Here is a 10,475-nt window from a genome sequence, read left to right as displayed (position 1 = left end):
CAGTTTGCACACATCCCTTCCAGCCCGTGGACTACTCCGGCCTGGGATGGGATGGGATGGGATGGGATGGCAGGGCTGTGTCATATAGCTGGTGTGTGTGTTTTTAACACACGTGCGACTGCGCACAAGAGGTGCTCTTGGTACTCTAGGGTTAGATATGGGATGGCAGGGCTGTGTCATATAGCTGGTGTGAGTTTTTAACACACGTGCGACTGCGCACAAGAGGTGCTTTTGGCACTCTTCACAAGGTTGGTTGAGCTGTGTTTTGTTAAGGCCACATGGGGAAAAAAAAGTAGAAGTCATTCAAGTCGGCAGACCTGCACACAACCCTGAGATGCAATGCACTGCTCACATGTGTGAAACGGTGCACAGGAGAAGCCCCTTAAGACTCTTAAAGGGGGCCAAGGTTGGGAAATTGTATTTGTAACTGAAGAGCTCGTTCATGTAGACTGACACGACAGAAGAGCAGAGGTGTTGACATGAGCCTACAGAAGCCTTTAGAGTCTCTCTTTTGGGGGGAGACAGAAGGAAAGGAAACCAACAAATATCTAATGATTGACAGACAGAGGGATGTAAAGAGAATGGCAACCAGACCAGCAGGAGTAAGGACCCTGTGGTAGACAGTGTGCTGTGCACGTCAGACAGAGGGAAAGGGAGAGGGAAAAGAAACAAACAGAAATATTGAAAGACTCTGCATGCATGAGCGACAGAGAGAAAAAAGAGAGAGAGTGTGTGTGTGCGTGTGTGTGTGTGTGTGTGTGTGTGTGTGTGTGTGTGTGTGTGTGTCTGTGTGTGTGTGTGTGTGTGAGAGAGAGAGAGAGTGAGAGGTAGAGGGGTGGGCAGGACCTTTTGAAAAAGGCAGTCATTGATGCAGTGAGCACGCCTGCTCATCGAGCTATTCAGGGCCTCTGACTTTAGGCCTCAATTACAGGCGTTGGCCACAGGCGGAGCGGCGCTGCGCGGCGCGGAGACGCGGCTGTGGTCCGGTCCAGTCTCGCTGACCGACCCTGCGCCCGTCCCCTGGGCAGCCCTTTGTTTTTTTAGCAGGGCGGCTAGCTTAGCCGCGGGGCCGCTTTTAGCCCCGGCCGAGCGCTTGCTTTTATACAGCCTCGCTCTGGTATTATTTTTTCCCTGCCCCTCCGCCCGCCCGCCTGCCCGCTCTCCGCCCGCTCTCCGACTCCAACTGGACTGTCTCAGCGCAGCGCAGCTCCTCACCGCCGGCTGCAGGAGCAGAAGCCTTGAGCTGAGGTTTGAACTGGGAATGGAGCAAGAGAAGGTTGGGGCGGAGACATCGCTATTGGCTGGAGAGAGAGAGTGACTGACAGGTTGTGTGTCCAATCAGGTCAAGGAAAGCCTGGGAGATGCCGGGCCACTTTGGATCTTGCCGACTGCTGCATTCAGGGGTGCAGAAGGCTTGTGCTGAGGTTTGAACTGGAAAAGAAGGAAGAGAAGGAGGAGAAAAAGAAAAAAAAAGGGAAAAGATGAAAGCGCTATCGAAGCGAGACGTCGTTATTGGACAGAGAGAGAGTGACTGACAGGTTGTGTGTCCAGTCAGGTGGAAGAAGCCCAAAGATGCCAGGGCACTTTGGTCTGAAAGCTGAGCTGTGTTCTGTGGTTGGGGTGTCAGTGGAATCCACCCCCCCTATTTCTTACTAAATGGGAGCTGCATAAAATTTGAAAGCAGCTAGGTCACGCTTGAGTATTTTTGAACAGCGGGATCTACTGCTGCATTTCTGACAAGGGACATTCTAATGTATTTCCGTGGCAACCCATGCCAAACAACACTGACCAATAGTACATGGGACTTGTATCCAAGCCCAGGAACCACTGGGTGCTGTTCCCGCGTGCATCCACTGACTAAGGATGGCACTCTGTCTCCTGACTCATCACCTTTTGACCTGCAGGGGTAACCAGCATAAACAACGGTGTCTTTTAAACACTAGATTATTGTATTTGCAGATCAAATGATCACATAAAAGACACCCGAGCACCAACACCTTTACCCTTGCAGTTGGGGGAGCTGTAAGATGTCATATTGAGGCAAATGTGAAAGTTACATCCCCACCAAATCACAGGCACACAAAGGGATTGTGGGAGATGTAGGAAATGGTGTGCTGTAGCCTTTTTAGGACTACAGTTGGGAACAGCATGCTCACTTGAGCATGACCAGCACCCCAGGTGTAATATCGTCATTGCATGACCCAATAGAGACAGGCTTGTTAATTGGCTTCAGTAGAATCGATGGTGGACAACTAGGTTTAGATTCAGGGAACTGGCCAACGTGTGATTGCATGAACCGTCTCTTACCTATCTCTTATTGGTTGAACCGTCTCTTACCTATCTCTTATTGGTTGAACCGTCTCTTACCTATCTCTTATTGGTTGAACCGTCTCTTACCTATCTCTTATTGGTTGAACCGTCTCTTACTTATCTCTTATTGGTTGTGTATATTCTAGCCATCCAGTGATGCCAGTCATTCCAGCGCTCTGGGTTCTGCTCTATCCCAGTTCCCCCTCCCCCTCCCCATAAAGGACAACAGGAAGTGGCTACGGGCTCACAGCTACCATTACCTAGAAGGGGGGGGGGAGCAAAGAGCTCGTGGCTGAAGCACCGGTTCCACCGCAGGCCACAAGAACGCAGCTCCGGCAAGAGCAAGGGCAGCAAAACAACTAAAAACAGAGTTGTTTACCAGTTAATAGCACAAAAACATCAATTTGCAACCATGCTCTTTCTCTCTCTCTCTCTCTCTCTCTATTTCACTCTTTCTCTTTCTCTCTCTCACTCCATTTCTCTCTCTCTCTCTCAGTTGCACTTGAACATTCTCCCTCTCTACATCTCTGCCCTTTCCTACCCCCCCCTCCCCCACCCCGCCCCACCCACAACCCCCTTGGCCGAGCACCCTTTGTTGGTTAGTCCGTGGGTAGCCTGGTGCCCATGTAAGGGCTCTGAACGCTAACCCCACTGACAACACATGAAAGCCACTCTGGTTGGCATTATTTAAAAGGCACCCATCTCCCTCTGTTTTGGCCTGGGTGTCCTCTTATTTCACTGGGGCAAATTAATAACTCTGCAACATCAATGGGCCCGCTCTGAAGGAGAGACGCTGGGGCTGGCGACTGAAGCAGTGCCACTGACAAGCGCTTGACAGCGAGGAGTCTCTGGTCTGACTTACAGTGAGAGGGAAGGAGAGAGGGAAGGAGAGAGAGAGAGAGAGTGATGCCTGCTTGAAAAAGTAAAAAAAAAAAAAAAGCGCGTGGTCCCTCTTCTTTTTGAGGGCACATAACGAGGGCTCCCTGGCCGGCCCTGACCACTTCTGAAGCATTGTCAACAGCCAAGTCCAATAGTGGCAGGCTGCAGGGAGCCTTGTCCTTATTTACGAAGCCCTCGGAGAGAGAGCGAGAGAGAGAGAGAGGGAGCGAGAGAGAGAGGGAGGAAAAGAGGAGGACACGCTCCGTGGGATCCCCACGCTCTGTAATTGCCTCCCTGTGATCTCGCAAGGACTCTCAGCTGCAAAGTAGCAGGAGGAGGAGGAGGAGAGAGTAAATAAGTAGATCAAAAGATAATGATGGTGTAAATAAGAAATACCCCTCAAACTCAAGACACATCTTCTATGTGCTTATCCTGAGTCATCAACTGTGTCTATCTCAGGTTTTGGTGATAGGGCCCTCACCTGGTCATAGGGCCCTCACCTGGTGAAAGGGCCCTCACCTGGGAATCCTTTTCTAGATGGCTCTTGTGGTGATTTACATGTATTCATTAGGCAGATGCTTTGATCCAAAGGAACTTATATACATACATGATGCACATTTTCATCAGTAGCCTATGCGTGCTCTTGAACAGAATTGAACAGATGATCTTGGTGTTGATAGCACTCTTGCTCTACCAGTGGAGCAACAGGAATACGGACATTTGAAGAAGGGAGAGAGATGGGGGGGGGGGGGGGGGGGGGGGGGGGGGTCTTCATTCAAAGGTCTTCCTGTCTGCACTCCACAGTTTTGGGACTGGACGTCAGATTAGGCATCAAATCAGAACAGGGTGGCATGAGTGCGTCGACAAGATGGCACAGAGATAACAGAGCTAATCAAGCATATTTATTGGTTAGATTTCCTGTACTTTCAAAATCACTTTCCCTTCTGTGTGTGTGTGTGTGTGTGTGTGTGTGTGTGTGTGTGTGTGTGTGTGTGAGAGAGAGAGAGTGCGTTTCCTTGGTGGGGATAGGTTACTGAGGTCACAGAGTTTGTTGAGTTGATGAGTTTTAAAGCATTCTTTAATTAGCAGAACGGGGTGGGCATGAAAAATCTCTAAAACCAGCAGCCTCTGCCTCTGCCTCTGCCTCTGCCTCGGCCTATGCCTCTCTTTATAAAACAAACAGGGTGGACTGCAAGAAGGCTAGTTGACTCCAATGTATCCCACTGTAGACTGATTAGAGGTGAGGGACAGCGGTCTCTCTCTCCTTCCTTATTTCCCTCTTTCTCTCTCCACCCCTCCTTACCTCCCTGTTCCAGATGAATGCAGGTGAAGCTGACCAGGGCAAAAAATACTCTGTTATTTACATAAACAAATAATAAAAAAGATAAGTCAACATGTTGTGTTTAAAAGTGTGCTTTTTGAAATGGCCGTGAAAACCACAGAATTTCTCTCTCTCTCTTTCTCTCTCTCTCCCTCTCTCTCTCTGCCCCTCTCCCCTCTCTTTTTTTTGCTGGTAAATATTTGAACAGCTAATTTGGAGTAGTTTCTGGTCATTTTATTTTTGTTCTAAGGTGAAGGAACAGAGCGATGTGTGTCGCCCATGTGGTGGGGGTTTGGGGGTGGGGGGGTGTGGAGGAGGGGGGGGGGGGGTGGGGGGGTTGTGTTTCGGGATTCTGTTCTTCCCATGGCTCTTCACCGCTGGCCTGGTGACGGACAAGCTCGCCCCCTCAACCCCTTGACTCTACAGCCCCCCATTACCCTTCTATGTACAGTCGCCTGTTTGTCTGGCTGACCCCCACCCCCCCTGCCGCAGTTTGTCCTCCTCAGCCTGGGCCCTATCTGACTCCTGCTCTCAGCCCTGTAGTGTACAACTCCTGCCACAGAGAGTGTGGAAATGAAGTATACTTAACACTCCTTCTCTTATATCTCAGCAGGACACATGCTCTCATAGAGCGATCGTGTGTGATTGTGTGTGTGATTGTGTGTGTGATTGTGTGTGTGTGTTTGTATGTGTGTGTGTGTTTGTCTGTGTGTGTGTTTGTGTGTGTCTTTGTGTGTGTGTGTGTAAGGGATTGCTGTTCCAGGACAGTTCCTTTAAACCCTATTTAGGTAAATGTTTCTTGTGGCTGCACTATACATCATCGATCCTTCAAAAGGCTAAATCTGATCAGGGAGCAACTTCATTGTGTTTGTGGGAGTGAAATGTTCAAACTATAAAAAGTGTAAATACAGTTATGAAAGTTTATTAAAGGGGCAACGTCACAGCAAGCCACCACACACACACCCACAGATCACACACACACACAGACACACACACACACACACACCCACAGATCACAGACAACCGACAGCAACATGTGTCACCCAGAACCTTTAAAAGCAGTGGCATGTAAATCACACACACACACACACACACACTGTGGCGTGTAAATCCTGAGTCATGTCATCTGCACGTATGTAGACCGGTTAAGATCACACGCACGTCTGTGTGATGTACTACTGGGGCAACACAACAGTGAACAACAAACAATAATAAGGATAGAAATAATTTGCTTCATTCATGTAGCACCTTTTAAAGTTCCAAAGTGTTGCACAGAAGTTGAAAATAAAACAGAATAGGACTGTGATAGAACAGACAAATAAATGAAATGAGAAAATAAAAAACTTTATGTGCGTAGACCTGTTGCCTTTACCATTTTATGACTAACTGAAGCATTCTGGATAAAGGTGTACTGCAGGGCCACAGTAAGCATGTAGTGTGTGTGTGTGTGTGTGTGTGTGTGTAGGCCAGGAGCTCTCGCCCTGATACTTTTCTCTTCGGAAGTCTCCAGAGACATTTGCCACTTCCTCTGCTTCACTGCGTGAGACAGTTGTGTCTGAGCCTCTCATGTAAGACACTGTGGAGGGAGATGAACGAGCTTCTCTCTCTCACACACACACACACACACACACACACACACACACACACACACACACACATACACTCCTCTAACTCCTACTCCTGGTCGGTGAGACCCAAAGCTTCAGATTCTCCGAGGTGTTTAGAGGGAGTAAACACACAAACACACCCACACACTTAATTAATACTGCAACTTATTCATTCTAAAAATGATGCTGCTGGAGAAACCTGTGGGGAAACGGGATGGAAGACTTTAGTGGCTGTGTCTATTAACAAACATGTCAGAAGTACATTTGGTTCTGTGTTCTTAGGCATTAGTGGATTTGGTGTCCTGAGAGTGGCTTGCTTGTCTCAGTCCTGGGTAATAAGCCATTTCAAAGGTTACTCTGCCGTCAGCATAGTCACCACACACACACACACATGTACACACACACACACACACACACACACACATTTCCTGGTGTGTTTTCCAGATGAAACATGCTCGATGGTGTAACACTGTCAAGAAACACACATGGGTCACACACATGGGTCACACAAATGAGTCGGTGTTGAGTCACTTAACCTCATTTTAGCGTGTCTTTCTGTACAAAGTCTATTCTCTCTTTCCTTGTAGTAAGGCAGATGAATTGTGTAGTAATTCTCGCATGAACTGAACAACACAGGTACATCCCTGATAAGTTTGAGTTTAAAATTCAGAAACGTCTATAGAGAAATCAGTGTTATAGTGTAAGTATATGTGCATATATTTCAAAGTTTAAATAAGCTACCCTTTCATACACTGACCACATCACAGAGCATTTGCAAAGCAACGCGTCTCAGTGAACTTGCTGTACGTAAGCGAGGTGTATGTGTACGTCTGCACGCATGTATGGCGTGTGTGCGCAAGAGCTTGTTTGTGTAAGTGGTGGGGGCAACGTTCGTCCAGTTTAGGCCGAATGTCCAGGTCAACTGAGAGTTTGTGTATGTGAGCGTGTGTTTGTGTACGTGTGAAAGACAGTGAATGAGAGACACCAAGTCTAAGCCGCGTCCTCCTAGCGCAATGTGTGTTTGCCAGGAGGAGAGCCGGTGGGTATACGACGTTCCCAGTGTGACCGGCTGGGAGGAGTGGCGGCCGTGGATAGAAGGGCATAACTGGCAGGGTGCGGTCACAGCTTGCGACTGGTCTTGTGGATTACTTCAATTCCCAATTCAGCAGGAGACAGGGACTCATTCAAAGGCAACCGCGGAAGCACGAACTGCCACGAGGATACCCCTTTGACAGCTCACTGTCAACCTCACGCCACCGGCTCTCCAGAGAACACACGTGCGGCTGCTCGGGCTTATCGTTAAATAAATGGACTTTCCTGCTCGCGCTCATTTACGCGTTTTACTCCAGAGACTGAAGTTCCGCGGCGTTTGGCCACCGGACACTCGGTGTCACAGAATCTCTGCTCGGGCGACTTCTTTCCCTGTTACATGACTGCCTTCGCGTTGACATTTGAGAGCGAACGTTTTTGCGCACCGATAATGACGCGGGTCAAGGTGATACAAAATTAAAAGTTGTATCCTCCACCCCCCACCATCTACCCCGTGGGGGGAATAAGGAGGGGGACGAGGGGTATTTTCAAACTCAACGGCGACCTGTGCCACCTTACCACTCCCTACCGGAGTGCCCGGCGTTGAGGGTGGAATGCGGCTCCAACTGTTTTTGGGGGTGTTCAGTGTCTGCGCCCTAGCTTTCTCACCTGTGGCGGACGGCTGTGGACCAGGGAGGGGATATGGAAAGAGGCGTCCGCCGAAGAAACTCACACCCCTCGCCCTGAAGCAGTTCAGTCCGAACGTGGCCGAGAAGACGCTGGGAGCCAGCGGCAGATACGAAGGGAAAATAACCAGGAATTCCGAGCGATTTAAAGAACTCACACCCAACTACAACCCCGACATTATCTTTAAGGATGAAGAGAACACGGGGGCGGATCGGTTGATGACACAGGTGAGATTGCTTTGTTCCCTCAGAATCATTCAAGTGATCCTTTAAATAATGATCCCATTATTGATAATCGACCTGAGAGTGGCTTTTTGCCCTTTCCAACGGTGCACGAATGTGATCTCAACGTCGCAATCGATCGGTGGCTCTTTCAACCGACATGCAGCTGGAGGAATTGATTGCTGACAGCACCTGTTTGCTCAACGCGATTAGACTTCAGTCATGCTGCCGCACTAAATTGTCAGACTCTAAACACTTGTTGACAAATCGGTGTATCCAAACAAAACGTAAAATAAGCTTGCTTGACTGTTTTGGAGGATTAAAAAAAAAACTTTAAAACATGGATTGTTTTACTAGAACAAAGGTGCTGTGAGTCACATGACATTTTACAGTTATAGGTTTATTGTTCGTGCGCAGCACTTTGTGTCCTCAGTGACTTCTCCTCACTCTGTATTCATGAGCAAGGGTTATGGTGATGTGTTTTCTAGATGTAATTTATATTGAGGATACACTGATGAATTTACAAATGTCTTTGATCTATTCAGAAAGTACTTGTACGTCAGCCATCAAATTCACTTAAATTCACCAATGATGGCCGTGGTTCCCTTAACAAAGCTGTTATGTGTCCTCAAAACAAATTAGAGTTGTCAAAATCATAAATTGTATAAATAATCTATAATCCGCAACATGTCAGCAGCAGAATTCTAAAATACATCATTAGAAGCTCAGGGCGCATCTGCGGGACTAAGGGTTAGGTTTTGAAGACTCCCTAACAGGCTTGAAGAATTCAAGCTGGTTGGCCTTGAAGCCATGGGAACAACCATCTCCGAACACTTGTGACATGTTGCAAACAGATCCCAAGAAAACCGTGTCAGAGGCCGCTATGAAACTCATATGGATGCGGGTCGTCAGCCTCTCAAGTTCACCGTGAACCCGTCTATTCATAACCCCAAAACTCCACGGACAAATGTGCAAGCAGTGGAAAAAACTGATTATTTAGCAAACTGAGGAATGCATTTTGTGTATTTTGGCATTTTTACTCGGGGACTAGGGTTCGTTTCTTTCATGCTATTTTCTAGCCTCCATATGGAAAATATCAAATTTGATGTTTAAGGCAAAGAATCCCCCACCCTTCAGCGCCATCGCCACCCCTCTGCGGCTCTGGTGCTCGTTGAATCCGTAGCGAGGCGCGTACCGTGAGCCATTCTAGTCATTCCCGACCGAGACCGAACTGAATGTGCGAGACCGGGGAGCCGCAGCCGCTCCTTTAACGCCTGAAATCTAATTGGATGCTGAGAGTGTTTTGTCTGTGGCCGAAGGGCATAGTGCTCTGGCTGCTTCAGAAGAAGTGCGGTCGACTGCAGCTAGCATGGTAAACATCAGAAGGGAAGTTAGCGAGCGTATGAAATCGTATGGACCAGCACTTGCACCTCAGAAATATAATACGTTTGCTTCACAGTTGCAAATATTGTAGTTTTATATAGATTATATATATGTTTTTATTAACTTGTAGGTTTTTTTTCTCAGTGACTGACATATTTATCCCATAGTTAAGAGAGGAGCGGACTGATCCTGTTGACTTGCCAATTAAAACAGCTGAGTCAAAACGGAATCAAAACATTCCCACACAGGGCTCGAAATTGGCACCCGCCAAGCGCCAATGGCGTGTAGATTTTTGGGCTGGCGACTTAATTGTGTCCGATGCCCCGCCACTTGGCGAGTGACATTGCGGAGTACAGCGCCCGACTACCGCTCCCGTCATGGTTAATATTTTGATTCGCGCTTGCAACGTTAACACGAACAGTGGGAGAGAGTTCTAAGAATTTCTATACAACTATAACAATTTGCCCGCGAATACAAAGTTTTAATATTTTGCCCGCGAATACAAAGTTTATAAAGTTCTAATATTTTGAGCGCGAATCAAAAGTTGAAACAGACTAACTTACTTTACCACACGCAAAGGTAAACGTCAGTGGGCTTTAACCGGTCAGCTGTCAGCTAGAATCCAGAAGTTTGTTGTCTCTGAATGATGTTAGCAGCAGCTAAGCAGCTAGCTATCCTAGCCTGTCACCCTACTGGATCCATCATTAGATAAGTTTTATACTTCCTTGTCAGGCTGACAAGAAAATCAACTATCGATAATATGATTTCGAGCTTGTCTCCACTATTGTTGTGCAATGATATCCCCTGTCCTCCCGTCTCCCAATAAATTAAGCTAACTAATTTTTGCGTGCTAGCTATCGCTAGCTAGCACGGGGAGTTGCCATTGACTAGCGAGCTACAAACGTCAGCCAACAATGCAAAATCAAATGATATGGCAGAAACAACGTCAATACCAGGCTGTTTAGTTACATTACAGGGAAACCAGCCATCAAGTACATGGAATTGAGTTGTATTATTGTCAACACAAGTTTTTTGTTT

The 10,475-nt window shown here is 47.6% G+C and overlaps 1 protein-coding gene across 1 annotated transcript in view; it reads left to right on the top strand.

The window, feature by feature from the left end:
• Nucleotides 1-6,959: 6,959 nt before the first annotated feature.
• LOC105903006 (indian hedgehog B protein-like) overlaps nt 6,960-10,475 on the top strand; it is an 11,051-nt gene continuing 7,535 nt past the window's right edge. The window contains exon 1 of the mRNA XM_031581963.2: nt 6,960-8,060. Coding sequence (XP_031437823.1) covers nt 7,761-8,060 — 300 coding nt within the window. The 5' untranslated portion in view covers nt 6,960-7,760. The remainder of the gene's footprint in view (nt 8,061-10,475) is intronic.

Source organism: Clupea harengus, chromosome 2 (genome assembly GCF_900700415.2).
Source record: "Clupea harengus chromosome 2, Ch_v2.0.2, whole genome shotgun sequence".
Taxonomy (NCBI): Eukaryota; Metazoa; Chordata; class Actinopteri; order Clupeiformes; family Clupeidae; genus Clupea; species Clupea harengus.
Note: the sequence above shows the minus strand (reverse complement) of the source record. Positions and strands in the feature narration are given on the sequence as shown.